This window comes from Arvicanthis niloticus, chromosome 14, assembly GCF_011762505.2.
Source record: "Arvicanthis niloticus isolate mArvNil1 chromosome 14, mArvNil1.pat.X, whole genome shotgun sequence".
Taxonomy (NCBI): domain Eukaryota; kingdom Metazoa; phylum Chordata; class Mammalia; order Rodentia; family Muridae; genus Arvicanthis; species Arvicanthis niloticus.
Window position 1 is genome coordinate 27,706,735 of NC_047671.1, and position 17,113 is coordinate 27,723,847.

Below are 17,113 nucleotides of genomic sequence, written 5' to 3' on the forward strand. Positions count from 1 at the left end.
ATGAATCCTGGGGCGAGAGCCTGTGGCCATTCAAAGCCTTCAGAGGCAAGCTGGGTTCGGGGTGCGCCCCCGCGTACCCGGGTATCTTCCATGACTACGGCCCAGCAGGAGTCCGGGTAGTAGATCCCGCGATCCACAGAAGATTCACAGACTTTGACGCGTGGCTTGTAGTCCAGAACAGCCAATCACGATGAAGCGAGCGGGCGAGGGGCGGGGCTGTCGCCCACCGGCCCGGGTGATTGGCCAGCGGCCGTGCCGCCACGCCACGTGACTTCCACGCTGCCGGCCTTGCCCGGTTCCTTCCTGCACCTTTCCTCCCGTGACTGTGGCCGACTGCCTCCTCCTCGGGGCCGGGCCATGGGCGGGGACCGTTGCCGGGGTATTAAAGGGAGGCTCGCCCGCGGCTGGATTGCCTGTACCCGTGCGGTGGTGAACCCGCAGCTCAGTCTTGCGGGAGGACGCCCCGCGGGAGCCCGTGTACGGCGGCCCCGAACTCTAAGGTGAGGACGGGAGGCGGGAGGGGAGCGCCGTGGTCAGCAGGGCATCTGCAGCCGAGACAGAACCGGACAGGTGCAAACAGTGCTAGCCGGGCTGCCTCGGACCTCATGTGTTCGGGCCGGACCGAAGGGCTATCTCCACCTTCCACTCCTAGTTAGATGCAAAAGTGCAGAAATCCTTTTACACTTAACTAGAGTTTGTATTCTTTCAGTGGTTAGGTAGACGGACACGCTGAGAAGATACTCCACCTCTCCCCAATGCTCTCACAAACTGGGGTACACAGAAATACAAGCATTCAGACATCAAGTTCCCTTTTTGGCACTAGGCTACTGCAGTTTTTCCTCTTTGCTCTAGGGCTCTTTTTGGCTGTAAAGGTGCTGGGAATTGAACCAAAGCCCTCCCCAAAGTATTCTTTTGAGCTATGTAACTCCTAGCCCTGACCCCACGATTTTTAAAAATGAGACATCTAGAACTAGTGTGATATACTGTGTTGGATATAGAAGAAATTCTTGTATTTGAAATTTAAACCTGTAACAAGTGTAAAGTCGTTCAGGAATGTTAAGGATTGCAAGAGACAGAGCCTAATATCTATTGTACTGCATAAACACGTCTCTCTCACGTACTGTACTATTCTGAGATCTTCGTTTGTGTGAGGTATTTGATAATCTCTCCTTTTTACAGGTCAGAAATTGATGCCAAGTGGTTTTCACCCAGTACCATCAAGCTGTTGAATAGTAGTTGGGATCTGAGTGGCGATTGATCTTGCCTATTGATTTGCCAACTGTGGTCCCAGGCTCACTAGCTCAGCATCACCCGGAATACAGAGCCTTCTGTTTCCTCTGATTTGCAGGGGCAGGCCCAAGAATCTGCATGTTTATCTGAAATCTATGCTGAAAATCATTGTATAGTACTGTGGTGTGCTGCCTCCTAGAGGAAAAGCAAGAGATGAACATATTTGGGACTTTGGAGATCTCCAAATTGTATTTTAGGATACGTTTTAAAAGTAGACATTATAAGCTTTGAGTGAGCAAAGCCAAGTAGATGGCTTTAGACAAACTATAGTGTTTTGATGCAGGCTTGGTTTTAGCGTCTATGGAAAGAGGTGCAGGCACTTGGTGAGTTAGATTGAGATTCCCTCCCCCCCTCCCCCCCCCACCCCCAAAGCTCTTAAACCATCATTTGTCCACTTTACAAATAGTTGTAAAGCACTTAATAGGTGTCATGCAAGCAACTTGAGGTTACAGCTTAAACAGAATAAGTGTAGGAGCCAGAAAGATGGAACGGTGCTTGGGAGAGTAGATTGCTCCAGCAGAGGACTTGAGTTAGGTTCCCAGGACCCACCGTGGATGCCTGACAACCACCTGTAACTGATGAGGTTCTCATACCTTCTTCTAGGCTCCAAGGGCACCTTTTTGCAAGTTCCCACACACACACTCACATATACACACACATATACACATAATTCAAATGAATCTTTTAAAAGTGAATATGTAATAGAAATGGTAAAAAGGCCATAGGGGAAAGCCAAGCCAAAGAGAAGGGCAGCCGGCCCCTCGAGGCAGACATGGAGATGGCAGGGGTGCTGTTTTTGCATACTGTGTTTAGTAAGGAGCTGATCGGTGAGGTGACACTTGAGGAAAATAAAAAGAATGGGTTGTGAATATAATTGGAGAAAGACAATCCAGCTAGAAGAAACAAACAAAGAATTACGGAGGAAGGCAAAGCATGAGATTATAACACAGATAATAACTTTATATTGTTGTTCCTAATAGAAAATGAAAGAATATTTTAGTGGCATGTGCACATACCATAAAACATCAGTGGAGGACATGTAATAGCCATGACCACTGCTAGTGTCATGGGGGATGGAGACAGGAGGGTCTCAGGAGCTCACTGGCCAGCCAGCCTAGCTAAAACTCTGAGCTTTGGGTTCAGTGAGAGACCCTGTTACAGAGAATACAGTGGCAAGTCATCAAAATGGGTTAGTGGATAAAGGCAATTGCTGCATATGTGTGGTTACTGAGTTCAATTCCCAGAACTCATGTAAAGGTAGAAGTGGAAAGAGAACTGACTTCACAGAGTTGTCCACTCATGTGCCTGCACACAGGACCACACATGTACACATACAGTAATCAAACACTAATGTGCCTGCACACAGAACCACACACACAGTAATTAATTTTTTTAATTAAAAAGACATATCCACTACAGTATGTGTATGTGCGCGTGTGTGTGTGTGTGTATCTGTGTGTGTGTATATATGCACACACAACTATAACTTTATCTTAATTCTTAAAACATAATTATATCATTTCCTCCCTTTGATTTCTTCCCTTCAAACCCTCCCACGTTCCCCCTCACTTCTCAAATGTCTGCCTTCTTTTTCTTTGGTATTGGTACATATATCTACAGATGCTCAAATATATAAACTCACTGTGTTGATATAAATAGTGTGTGCTGAGTCTGTTTAGTGTTATCTGTCTGTGTATGGTTTCAGGGCTGACCATTTAGTATTGGATAACACATTTGGAGGCTCATCCTTGGGGAAGACTAATTCACCCAGACTCAGCATTCCTCAGTTGCCTGTGGTTCTTTGTTTTGGGGTGGGACTCAGTGAGAGTTCTCCCTTCAGTGTCTGTTGGTGTCTGTCATCCTTGTTCAGGTCTCGTTTAGGCAGCCACACTGTTGAGGTATCATGGATAAAGCTTCCCTGGCATTTCTGTAATGCAGTGTCCCAGCCGACTTCCCAGCCTTCTGGCCCTCTTTCTGCCCCAACCTCCTCCACGATATCCCCTGAGCCTTAGGTGCAGGCGTTGTGCTCTGGATGCATCTATCGGGACTCGACACCCTACAGTCACTTGTTCTCTGCCTTTTGACCTATTGTGACTTTCTGTATTTTCATCCATCTGTTGTACAGAGAAGTGTCTTTGATAAGGGGCGAAGGCTACACTTATCTGTGGGCATAAGACAGTATTTAGAATGCAGTTAGGAATCATGCTAGATTAGTAAACTATCGACAGTAAGTTCTCTGAAATTGATGACTTCACTAGTCCTAAGTAGTTGGCTAGGTTTACAGTATTGGGCATAAATTCCTCCTGTCAGCAGGCCTTAAGTCCAATTAGACAACTGTAGGTTACTCACAAAGATATATGAGTGCCACTGTTATACCCCTAAGGTGTCTTGCTATGCCGATCATTGTGGTTCACAGGTATCCCAGCTGGGTGGGACTGTTGGCATTTTCCTTTCTTTGGAAGCTTACATGGGTCCTTGGAACCTAGTCCTCAGGGAGGATGCTTTCAGGTCTGATCAAGCTAGGATCCTCCGGGTCCTGTGTCTGAAGTGCATATCAATAGAAAGTTACCTCCAGGGACAACAGCAGTAGCCTGTATTGTTTTGGGTGATTCTTGGACTCCCTGACTTAGGGTTTTACTGCTACAAAGAGACATCATGACCAGGGCAACACTTACAAAGACAATATTTAATTTATGGCTGGCTTACAGGTTCAGAGGTTTCCCCCATGTCATCATGGGAGAAACATGGCGGCATGCAGGCAGACATGGTCCTGGAGAAGCTGGGATCTTGATCCACAGGCAGCAGGAGACTGTGTACCACACTGGGCATAGCTTGAGCATAAGAGACCTCAAAGCCTGTCCCCACAGTGACACATGTCCACACAAGGCCACACTTCCTCATAGTGCCACTCCCTATGGACCAAGCATTCAAACACATGAGTCTGTCGGGGCCATATCTACTCAGACTACCACAGTGACCAACAACTTGAAACCTATATCCTGTTATTCCCCTCTCTAGGGGTCCACCTCCCTTCCTAGATCCTTTTTGACTTTGCAGGTTTCTGTGTTACTCCAGATTGTATATACTCACACATGAAGATCTGGGGCTAGACACCACAGACGAGAGAGAATATGTGGTGTTTTGGGTCTGGGTTACCTCCCTCAATGCAATATTTTCTCATTCCATCCATTTACCTGAAATTATTACAATTTCAGTTTCTTTACAGCTGAATAGTATCCCACTGTGTATGTATCATATATTGTCCATTAATATGTTGAGAGAAACTGAGATCGTCTCCATTCCCTAGCTACTGTGACTAGAGCAGCAATGAACATAACTGGAAAATTAGTCCTCCCTAAGGACTAGTTTTCATAATACCAGAAGGTGCCATGCAAGGTGCCACAGAGGGAAGCAGCCAGTAGTCTTGCCCAGGCTAGACCCAGCTCAGGTTCACCAGATAAGCAGCTGTGTAATAGGGTGTTGAATCCTTCAGGCGTGTGCCAAGGAGTGGCATAGCTGGGCCATAGGGTAGATTTATTCTTAGCTTTTAAAGAATTCTCCACACTGATTCTCAGAGTGACTGGATCAGTTTGCAACCTCACCAACAGATTCCTTTCCCCAAACTCTTCCCAGCATTTGTTGTAAGTTATTTGTTACTGATAGCCATTCTGACCGGGGTAATATTAAATCTCAAAAGTTGTTTTGGTTTGCATTTCCTTCATTGCTGAGGGTGATGAACATGATTTGATAGTTCTTAAACATTTCTGGTTTTGGTTGGGTTTGTTTGTTTGTTTGCTTGTTTGTTTTGAGAATTCTGTTCAGATTCCCTAGCCCATTTTTAAAAATTTTTTGTTTTGTTTTGTTTTTGTCTCTGGTTTTTAATTTTGTTTTGTTTATTTATATATTCTGGGTCTTAACCCTTGATGTGCTTTGAATATGCTTGGCCCAGGGAGTGGCATCATTAGGAGGTATGGCCTTGTTGGAGGAAGTTTGTCACTTTGAGGGTGGGCTTTGAGACCCTTCTCCTGGCAGCCTGGAAGTCAGTCTGCTCCTGGATTCCTTTAGGTGAAGATGTAGAACTCTCAGCTCCTCTAGTGCCATACCTGCCTGGTCACTGCTGTACGTCCTACCTTGATGATAATAGACTGAATTTTAGAACCTGTAAGCCAGTCCCAATAAATGTTGTACTTCATAAGAGTTGCCTTAGTCATGGTGTCTCTTCATAGTAATGGAAACTCTAACTAAGACACCCCTGTCAGATATATAGCTGGAGATTCTCTCCCATTCTATGGGCTTCCTCTTCATCCTATTGTTTCTTTAGCTGTGCAGAAAGCTTTTTAACATTATGAGGATCCACTTGGCAATTACTGATTATTGCTTAATCCTTGAGCAAATGCAGTCCTATTCAGAAAGTCCTTTGCTACACTTATATCTGTAGGATACTGCCTGTGCTTTCTTCTCTGAGTTTCAGTATTTCGGGCTTCATATTGAGGTCTTCAATCCATTTGGACTTAGGTTTTGTGCAAGATAATCGATGTTGGCCTGATTTCATTCTTCTGTATGCAGACATTCAGTTTTCTATTTCTACTTCCACACCATTTTGAAAGATGCTATCTCTCAAAAGAAGTCTTCTGTAGGGCACATGCTTAGTGTGTATAAGGCCCTGGGTTCAAACCCCAACACTCCACTTGCTCACCTCCCAAAGAAATAGATGGAGATGTCAGGAAAAAGCATGGAGTCTGAAGGCTGCAACCCAGCACCGGCTGCTTAGTGTTCATGACTGCTGATTGGGTGCATGGGGGAAAGAAAATAGAGGCTGTGGGGTTTGCTTTTAGAGGAAGACTATACCAGTATTTCTGTTTAGTAGTAGACAGCCTTAGAGGGATTCTGAGACATACCCAAATATCTGTGTTTTCCAGTAGTCTTAGGTGACCCCCAAAGGGGTCAAGACCCTCAGGTTGAGAACCAGTGGACCAAACGTCTACTGGGACTTGATGAAAGGACTAGACTGCTGAAATAATGGTGGTAAGTCACCATAGAGGCTGTTCTTGCCCTTAGTTGTTCCTAGACAGGTAGGAAAGTAGACATTGATTAGTGTGGCAATAAACAACAGATATGGGTCATATGTCATGTTTGGGATGAAAATACAGGACATACCCCCAATTGCAAAATAAGATGTATATGTATATTTTATTTATTTTATTATTTTATGTATTTATATGTGTTTATTTTATGTATCCCTGGCCTCAAACTTAATGTATAGGTTGAGGATAACCTTGAACTATTGATGCCCCTACTTCTACTTCCCAAGTGTTGAGATTATAAATGTGTATTACATTAGTTACATACAATGTATTTATTCAGCGCCTGCTAAAAGACCAAGAAATAGGACTCCAGAACAATCCCTGTAAAGGGACACTATAGTCAGGTCTGCCCAGTTAGTAACCTGACAGTTGTGACACAGATAGCTCAAAATGGATTATACAGCTTACTGGAGTCATGGCTATCTCAAAGAATTTCCCATTGACATTGGTTATGAGAGGTTCTGGGGACCTGAAATCTTTTCCTCGAGAGTTTGCTAATCCAGACTTTACAGCACATATCTCAGAATGGATGAAGAAATTCAGAATTGCTCTATTGACATTGCCATCGTTCTCCAAGAATATCCTCCTCTCTGCAAGTCTCGCTGTGTTCAGAGACTTTGGTTGTTGTCATTTGCGACAGGCTGAAGTGCACAAGGAACCGAGTGGCAGTTGGTGTACACACTAACATTCCTCATACAGCTGTGCATAGTGGGTCTGCAGGACACAGGCTCCCTTCTGTGCCCGGATTCCACCAAGTGTGCCTCACCAAAAAGAGCTGTAAAGAAGCACCGAGCGTATGTTGTCAAATTCCAGTGTTTTGAGTTATCATGAAAGTTGACCTCATAATTTATGAGGTTAGTGAGATAATCTTACTTGTTTTGTCTGGGTAGCTGATTTGAGGTTTTAGACCTGACTTGAAGTAGTGACAGCAAACAAGCTTATACAGGAATATAAGTATATCAACATGGAGATGCAAAGGAGCTAGCCTGAGTATCTGAGTCTTAGGTCTAACGAAAAGGTTTTATTTCAGTTTTTTTGTGCCCTGGTTCTTTGTGTTGTACTGAATCAGATGATTATCAGCGTGTGGACAGCTCTGTAACGCCTGAGCTGCGAGTCTGTGTGTGCAGTGGATGAGCTCAGACTTAATGCCTTTTATACTTTGAGGGAAAAAAGTAAAAATGGTTATATATGAGAGGAAAGCAAGTAACCATGTAGAAGGTAAGTTTTAAAAAGCTGTGTCATGAGCCTAGGCATGCACACTCCTGGGTCTCAGCCACTGTGAATTGCCTCAGCTCTTCTCCTTACTTCTCCTCAGGGGCTTTCTTTGCAAGTGTGTTAGGCTGTTGGGTCAGCATTGTAGTTCCTCACTAAGCCACATACTCAAAGGACTGTAGCTCTGTAGTGTCTTTAAAAAAAAAAAAAAAAAACAAGAAATGACAGCTATATGAATTTAATTATAGAGTCTAAAAGAGATGGCCTAGCAAACAAGGGTACTGGTTGCTCTTCCAGAGGACTAAATTCAATTTCCATCACTCACATAATGGCTTACAAGCTTCTGCAATTACAATTCCAGAGGACCCAATGCTCTCTTCTGGACTCCACAGCCACTGACTGCAGATAATGCACAGATGTGCTTGCAGACAAAGCACACATAGGAAGTAAAATGAAAATCCAGCTGAGCATGGTGGTGCACTCCGTAAATCCCAGCACTTGAGAAGAGGCAAAGGGAAGTGGACCTCTATCAGTTTGAAGTTGTCTGAGTCAGGGTTTTTATTTTTGAACAGACATCATGACCAAGAAGCAAGTTGGGGAGGAAAGGGTTTATTCAGCTTACACTTTCATGTTGCTGTTCATCACCAAAGGAAGTCAGGACTGGAACTCAAGCAGGTCAGGATACAGGAACTGATGCAGGGCCTTGCAGGGATGTTACTTACTGGCTTGCTTCCCCTGGCTTGCTCAGCTTGCTTTCTTATAGAACCCAGGACTACCAGCCTAGGGATGGCACCACCCACAATGGGCCCTCCTACCCTTGATCACTAATTGACAAAATGCCTTACAGCTGGATCTTATAGAGGCATTTTCTCAACTGAAGCTCCTTTCTCTGTGATAACTCCAGCTTGTGTCAAGTTGACACAAAACCAGCCAGTACAGTTGACCCCTTGTCAACTCGACACACAAACACATCACTATTAAGCCTCGACCCTTATTTTCTTATTTGTCTCTAAAATCTAAATAACTTTAAAAGTCCTACAGTCTTTGTAAATTTTACATATTAAAATTTTAATCTCTTTAAAATATCTAATCTCTTTTAAAATTTAAAGTCTTTTTACAATTAAGTTTCTTAACTGTGGGCTCTACTAAAATACTTTTTTTCTTTCAGAGGGAAAAATATATCAGGGCACAGTCACAATCAAAAGCAAAAGCAAACCACCCAATGTCTGGGATCTATTCAAGATCTTCTGGGCTCCTCCAAGGGTTTGAGACACTTCTCCAGCCCTGTCCTTAGTAGCACACACATTGTCTTTTAGGCTCCAGCTCTCTATACTCCACTGCTGTTGTTGTTCTTGGTGGTCATCTCATGGTACTGGCATCTCTAAAACACTGTTGTCTTCTACTGTAACTAGGCTTTACCAATAGACTCTCTTCATGGTGCCGAGTCTCAACTCCTTTTCGTGACACCTTCAGTCCTGGGCCATCAATTGTAACTGAAGCTGTAACTTCATAAATGGCCTTCCATGGCCTCTCACAATGCCAAGCCTCAGCTGTTCTTTATGACCCCTTCATGTCTTCAAAACCAGTACCACCTGGGTGACTCTTACACATTACCAAGTCCAGCCACAGCACGAGGTACAACCTTGGCTATCTCTGAAACACAACTTCTTTGTGCTCTCAGAAAACACTTCCCAGATTTCACCTCAGTGATGCTGGTCTCTTTTTAATCTCCACTAATTTCTTAGCTCCAGTTAACCAGCATCAATAATCTTGGTAATGTAAAGGTTTCGCTTTAGTAGTTCTTGGTATCTTCTTAATCACAGCTGATTCTTCAGCCCCAGCTAACCAAAACCACAGAATCTTCACAATCAAACTAGCAACAGCCCTGATAAGAGTCTTTAATCTTCTCTCTGAAATTTCACAAGCCAGGCCTCCATCTTCTGCACTGTTCTCAACATTATCTCCCAAGCTCCTACAGAACATCCCATATAGCTCTTAACATTCCAATGGCTCTTTTAACTCAAAGTTCCAAAGTCCTTCCTCAATCCTCCCCAAAACATGGTTAGGTTGTCACAGAAATACCCCACTTCTGGTACCAGTTTGTCTTAGTCAAGGTTTTTATTCTTGTACAAACATCATGACCAAGAAGCAAGTTGGGGAGGAAAGGGTTTATTCAGCTTACACTTTCACGTTGCTGTTCATCACCAAAGGAAGTCAGGACTTCAGGGATGGTACCACCCTCAAGGGGCCCTCCCACCCTTGATCACTAATTGACAAAATGCCTTACAGCTGGATCTCATGGAGGCATTTTCTCAACTGAAGTTCCTTTCTCTGTGATAACTCCAGCTTGTGTCAGGTTGACACAAAGCCAGCTAATACAAAAGTCAACCTGGTCTACGTAATTAAACAGACCAGCCAAAGCTACATAGTGATTAATGTGGATTTGTAAATGTTTTATTTCCAAAATTGGTATATTTAAAGTCGAACACTGTCCTAATAGATCTAAAAAAAAAAAAAAAAAAAAAAAAAAAAAAAAAAAAAAAAAAAAGCCCCTGGGGTGAGGGGGTGAGCGTGCAGGTTCTCTCACTCCTGCACATGTGGACACACACTGAGCTCAGGTAATAAATTCAGTGACTCCATCTTTTAAAGAATTTTCTTTTTATTGTGCATTCCAGGTGTAAAGTTACTGCTTTAAAGACATCATCTTCTGGCTTCCATCATTTCCAGGACATGTACTGTAATTCCTGTCTTTGTTACTCTGTAAGTGATGTGTGTCTGCCTTCAGAAGCACACTCTGAGCAACAGTGATTGGTAAGTGGTGGTGATGGTTGGGGAGTTAGCTTTTCTGCCCGTCCTTCTGGGTATTCTCAAGATTCTTGGACCTCTACTTCAGTGTTTCTTATGTTTAAATACTTGATATTTAATACTTGATATGTCACATACCAAACTCTTGGCTATTCTATTACAACAAAAACCAATTGTTTTGTTTTGTTATGTTATGTTCTAGTTCCTAGAGGTAGGTAGGTCCTTTGGTACTAGATGATTAGTTCCAGGGCCGGAGATGTAGGGCCTCTTGTTTATCTTCCAAGTGGAAGTTCTGGGCAACACTATTTCTCTACTTAGCCTGTGAGGACCATTGGTAGCATATGGAACCAAGAAAGGCTGCCTCACCTCATACTTTTGCCCTGGAAACCAGGCCGGCCTGGAACTCACAGAGCTCCACCTGCCTCTGACTCCTGAATGCTGGGATTAACGGTGTGCACCACTATCACCTGGCCCTCATACTTTTTTTTAATTTATTTTTTAGAAAAATCTTCAGGGGATCCAGGAGGATACATGGGAGAATCCTTAGTGATTACTGTCTTTCTTTCTTGAGGACTTTCTTGAGAAGTTGTATAGTAATGATTTATTTTGATTTGCTGTTTATAGTCTACTTCTGGCCTTTCTCTCTAACTTCTCAGGCCAGGGCCAAATGAGCCTCACTTAAGGGGGAGATATGCAGGTTATCTATCCCCAGTTTGGGCACAGTAGCCCATCCTTTTAATTCCAATACAAAGGAGGTAGAGACAGGTAGATATCTGTGAGTTTTAAGCTAGCTTGATCTGCATTACATGTACTAGGTCAGCCAGTGCTGTCTCAAAAGAAAAAGCCTACCCCCAAATGGAATTCTTTAACCTCACAGATGATAAATAAGGCTGCTAATACATATGAGCACTGAGAACTAATTTGTAAATTAACATTTTTTTTTTCTGGGCCAGGAAGTAAACTATCTCCAGAAATGTCTTCAGAAAATAAAGAGCAACATGACCTCTCACCGAGGGACTTACCTGAAGAACCCTATGGTTTCCCATCTGAGCTCCCCCTGGAGGCTCAAAGAGGATCAAGCACTGACTTGAGGCAGTTTGAGACCAGTGATCCACGGAGAGCTTTCCGTAGGATCCACATGGAACTTCATGAGAAACCAGAGACTAACATCAAACAGTTTGTCATCAGAAAGCTCCAGAAGAGTTGCCAGTGTAGTGCAGCCAAAGTCAGACATGGGATTTTCGATTGCTTTCCTGTATTGCGGTGGCTCCCAAAATATGATTTGAAGAAAAACATTTTGGGCGATGTGATGTCTGGCCTGATTGTGGGTATACTGTTGGTGCCCCAGTCTATTGCTTACTCCCTGTTGGCTGGCCAGGAGCCTGTCTATGGTCTATATACATCATTTTTTGCCAGCATTATTTATTTCCTGTTTGGTACCTCCCGCCACATCTCTGTGGGCATTTTTGGAATACTGTGCCTTATGATTGGTGAGGTAGTTGACCGAGAACTACATAAAGCCTGCCCTGACACTGCTGCTACATCGTCTCCGCTAGCAGTGGTTTCAAATGGATCTGTGGTGGTAAACCAAACATTAGACGGACTCTGTGACAAAAGCTATTATGCAATTAAAATTGGCAGCACTGTGACATTCATGGCTGGAGTTTATCAGGTAAGAAACAGAGAAATGAACATTTGGGCTGGGCGTAGTAGCCCAGCATTTAAGAGGGAGGGGCAGGGGAGTTGTTTGAGGCCAGCCTGGTTTCATAGCAAGATCTAGGACTACATGGTGAGAGCCTGAGACACCAGGGGAAGAAGAAAGAGGGAGATGTAACAGTTGGTTATTTCTGGCGAAAGTAATCATTATACACAAAGTCTCTGGTATATAGGCTGCTGGGGTTGTAACAAGGCTACCACGTACTGAGTGCTAAGAAGATGAATGGCAGAACCCACAGCCTAACCACACATCCCACTGTAAAACTGGGCTCGTCCTAGGCTACCTCTTAAGCAGCAACAGCCAGATTTTTATTATTTAAAAAAAAAAAAAAAAGATCAGAAAAGGGTCCTCAGGCCCACTAGTACAATTCATAACTAGTACAATTCATAACTAGTACAAGTCATAACTAGTACAATTCATAACTTTGTATGTTGGAAACACTGAGTTTGCTTAAGATTGTTGTGGCTGATTCTTGGCAAATCACCATGAATAGTCAGACAGGAGGGCAGTAGGATGGGACAGGGAGTGGGGAAGGGTGAAGAGAAAGCCCAGAGTGGTTGACATTATTGCTAGCTCTTGCCTTGCTTAAGAGTAGCTACTTTAGCCGGGCAGTGGTGGTGCACACCTTTAATCCCAGCACTTGGGAGGCAGAGGCAGGAGGATTTCTGAGTTCGAGGCCAGCCTGGTCTACAGAGTGAGTTCCAGGACAGCCAGGGCTACACAGAGAAACCCTGTCTCAAAGAACAGGGTGGGGGGGGGGGAAGAGTAGCTATATTACTGAGAGACTTCTGCTAAATTTAATAGTTCTTTTGGATTGATGAAGAAGGAAAGAAAAACTTGAGGACCATCATTTTACCAGCCAGGAGAAATGATTAGAAATTAAAAATCCTTGAGTATCCTATAGAGCCACTAATGTGTTGCTATGATTATGTCCCTGCCTTAATCAATACTACATTAAACATGCTCTCTAGTACAGGTATTTGGAGCCAGGAAAGGAAGGGGGAGAATAGCTGGCTTTATTTGGTACTTAGATAAGGAGGGAGAGACAGAAGGAAGGGGCAATGGGTTGTGTTCCTAGAGTCCACGTGGACTTCTTCTTAGTGTATTTCACCAAGGAGAGGAAGAGTAACAGGCTCTGAGGATGTGGGCAGGAAGGATGTAGCATTACTGCTAACTCGGACGCATGACAGAGTGGGACTCAGTTTTGATGTGAATCTAGTTTTTCTACCAGTTAATTTTACTTTCAGTTGTAACATGGTCCATGCCTGTAATCTTAGCATTCAGGAGGTGGAGGCAGGAGGATCAACAGTTTGGGCTCATCTTTGGCAAAGTTTAAGGCTACTCTGGGACCATGAGACCTTAACTCTAAAACTAAAAACCTTCAGTTTAATGATAATAATTTTTTTGTTTTTTGTTTGTTTGTTTGTTTGTTTCAAGACAGGGTTTCTCTGTGTAGCACTGGCTGTCCTGGCACTCACTCTGTAGACCAGGCTGGCCCTGAACTCAGAAATCCACCTGCCTCTGCCTCCCAAGTGCTGGGATTAAAGGCATGCGCCACCACTGCCTGGCTCCAATTTGAGTTTGTATACGTTTATTTGGAACCTTGAACACAGTTCTTTTTGGAAGCAGTCTGAATGGTGTTGCAGTTTTAAATTATTATATAAGGTGGAAATCCCAAGTCCTCACTATAGCTGGGCTAATGAGTTTGACTACAGGAAACTTTCTTTCGTAGAGACATGGAAAAGTGTAATGTGTGATTGCATTTCTTTTAGCTCTGACACTCTGTGGTACTCTGATAATTTGTGGCCAGGCAAGGAAGGCTGAGGTAGTACAAAGCCGAGGCGCTCGTTCCCATCTCTGCCTAACACTTGCATATGCTCCCTTCCAGGTAGCGATGGGCTTCTTTCAAGTAGGCTTTGTCTCTGTCTACCTCTCTGACGCCTTGCTGAGCGGGTTTGTCACTGGTGCCTCCTTCACCATCCTCACTTCCCAGGCCAAGTACCTCCTTGGGCTGAGCCTTCCTCGGAGTCATGGAGTAGGCTCAGTCATTACTACCTGGATCCACATCTTCAGAAACATCCATAAGACCAACATCTGTGATCTCATCACCAGCCTTTTGTGTCTCCTGGTCCTTGTGCCAACCAAAGAACTCAATGAACACTTCAAGTCCCAGCTCAAGGCACCAATTCCCATCGAGCTCATTGTCGTTGTGGCAGCCACACTGGCTTCTCATTTTGGAAAACTTAATGAGAATTACAATTCCAGTATTGCTGGAAAAATTCCCACTGGGTTTATGCCACCCAAAGCACCAGACTGGAGCCTCATTCCTAATGTGGCTGTAGATGCAATAGCTATTTCTATCATTGGGTTTGCTATCACTGTATCACTTTCTGAGATGTTTGCCAAGAAGCATGGCTACACGGTCAAAGCAAACCAAGAAATGTATGCCATTGGCTTTTGCAATATCATACCTTCCTTCTTCCACTGCATAACTACTAGTGCTGCTCTCGCAAAGACATTGGTTAAAGAGTCAACAGGCTGCCAGACGCAGCTGTCAGCTATAGTGACAGCCCTTGTTCTTTTGTTGGTCCTTCTGGTAATAGCTCCTTTATTCTATTCCCTTCAAAAATGTGTCCTTGGTGTGATCACTATTGTAAATCTCCGGGGTGCACTTCTGAAATTTAGAGACCTGCCAAAGATGTGGAGGCTCAGCCGAATGGATACAGTTATCTGGTTTGTGACTATGCTGTCCTCTGCTCTGTTAAGCACTGAAATAGGCCTGCTTGTAGGGGTTTGTTTTTCAATGTTTTGTGTGATCCTCCGTACTCAGAAGCCAAAGATTTCACTGCTTGGTTTGGAAGAAGAATCTGAAACCTTTGAATCCATTTCCACTTACAAGAACCTTCGGAGTAAGTCAGGCATCAAGGTTTTCCGCTTCATAGCCCCTCTCTACTACATAAACAAAGAGTGCTTTAAATCAGCTTTATACAAGAAAACTCTAAACCCAGTCTTGGTAAAGGCAGCTTGGAAAAAGGCAGCAAAGAGGAAACTCAAAGAGGAAACAGTGACTTTTCGTGGGGACCCGGATGAAGTTTCACTGCAGCTTTCCCATGATCCCTTGGAGGTGCACACTATCGTAATTGACTGTAGTGCAATACAGTTTTTAGATACAGCAGGGATCCACACACTGAAAGAAGTTCGCCGGGATTATGAAGCCATTGGTATCCAGGTTTTACTGGCTCAGTGCAATCCTTCTGTGAGGGATTCTTTAGCCAGAGGAGAATATTGCAAAAAGGAAGAAGAAAATCTCCTCTTCTACAGTTTGTCTGAAGCGGTAGCTTTTGCAGAAGACTCTCAGAAGCAGAAAGGGGTGTGCGTTGTCAATGGTCTGAGTCTTTCTGGTGACTGAGAAAGTTAATCTGAGTCTTTCTGTTGGCTGGGAAAGTTAATAAAAGGAAAAATAGTCTTGCCAGTTTCAGTGTGCAACATTTTCTACCTTGAAAGGAGAAAGCGGTGCACTCTTGAAATAGTTCTCCTTTGCAGCTAGCCTTTTGATCGTCTCATGTGCAGTAGAGCTTTTGGAATCAAAAAGAAGTAAGTGTTGTGGCTTCCAGCTTTCATGCAAATAGCATTCTTAGGGTACAGTGTAAACAGAATTGAACTGCAAAGCAGCCCCCAACTTAATTGCCTTACTTTAGGAACTGTATATCTGAACTCTATCCCCAGGATGCAGAGGAACATAAAGTTGGGATTTGCTTTACACACACTGGAGCCTTTGCATGGCTCTGGAGACGGCAAGAAAGGAGGCAGTGTTGCTGGTACAGAGGCTGGCAAAGCACGAGGGCCTAAGGAGACAAGGTCTGACCTTGCTGGTGTGTCTCTGTCTGGGTTTGCTCCCCAGACAGCAGTAAGATCTCTTGCTGATAGTTGGAAATCACCATCTTTCCTTTTCTTCACACAGGAACCGTGCCAGAGTCTCATAAGAGAATCTGACCCTCACAGCCAGCCTGACACTATTGTACAGACCCCGTGTTATAAATATCTGGTGTGTTAGTCATCCCTTTGTATTTAGAATAAGTAGGCAAGGAAAGAGTTTAAAACCCGAACAGTAGTGGAAGCCGTCGTCTTTCTTCATCTCTGTCTCTGTCTTTGAGAATTTGTCTAATGTTAAGCTCTGTCTCACCTTTGACTTACTCTCAATGTTTCCCCAGAATCCTTGCTAAATTGGCATTTCTGAACACGAGTGGCAGTGTTGTCAGGGAAAGCAGAATATTGGCTCAGCAGCTTCTTACAACACAGTGAATGGGCTCGTGGTGCACATTCAAGGAGAGGTTGCAAAAAAAGTAAAGAATAAATGACAGTTCCCCTTAAGAAATGCCACCATCCCACCACTGAGACATCTTAGCAAGGATCCACTGGGGGTTGTCAGTCTTTCTTTATAGAAGTGGCTGTTTGTGGATGAGTACAGAGGTGAGAGAGTGCTTCCAAAAGGACGTCCATCATTAACTTTGCAGGTGTGAAAACAGCATTGATGCTTACTGCGACACACCCTGTTGGTATATGATAAATATTGATGTCCGTGGCCACTTTTAATGCAAGACTTGGAACCTTCAAAGAGCTCTAGATGTACTGGTGTGCCATTCTCAGTAGCTGGCTGCAGGTTATGAGCTGAGTAGTTTCTTCAAAAAAAGACTTCGACAGGTAAGAAAAGTTCTCCCAAGTGAGGCATAGAAGACTCACATGCAATGAAGACATTTATTAAAGTAACAGTTTCTGAAGTGTAAAATCATTTTTAGCCTGTTCTTACATGCAAAACAATTTAAAATATTTATGGGAAGCACTCTGTGTAACGAACCTACTGAGGTGGAGTGCTTTCAAACCTTTTACACACGCGAACTCCAGGATCTGCCGCTGTTCTTCCCTAGTGGCAGAGTGTTCCTGTTTGCTTATGTGGGAAATAGCTTTCCATGCTTCCAATAAAAGCTTCACAGTAGAAAATGTGGAT

At 43.7% G+C, this 17,113-nt stretch overlaps 1 protein-coding gene across 1 annotated transcript; it reads left to right on the plus strand.

Annotated features, from left to right (window-relative positions):
- The first annotated feature begins 297 nt into the window (after positions 1-297).
- Positions 298-16,586, plus strand: Slc26a2 (solute carrier family 26 member 2). Its single transcript, XM_034518440.2, has 4 exons — positions 298-500; positions 10,262-10,397; positions 11,345-12,063; positions 13,997-16,586. Exons 3-4 carry the CDS (start codon positions 11,365-11,367, stop codon positions 15,515-15,517), a joined length of 2,220 nt encoding a protein of 739 aa, XP_034374331.1. The 5' UTR covers positions 298-500; positions 10,262-10,397; positions 11,345-11,364; the 3' UTR covers positions 15,518-16,586.
- The last annotated feature ends 527 nt before the right edge of the window (positions 16,587-17,113 follow it).

Coding starts and splice junctions, on each gene's coding strand:
- Slc26a2 (XM_034518440.2), top strand. CDS start 11,365: ATGTCTTCAGAAAATAAAGAGCAACATGACCTCTCACCGAGGGACTTA. Junction 12,064..13,996: donor TCATGGCTGGAGTTTATCAG/GTAAGAAACAGA, acceptor GCTCCCTTCCAG/GTAGCGATGGGCTTCTTTCA.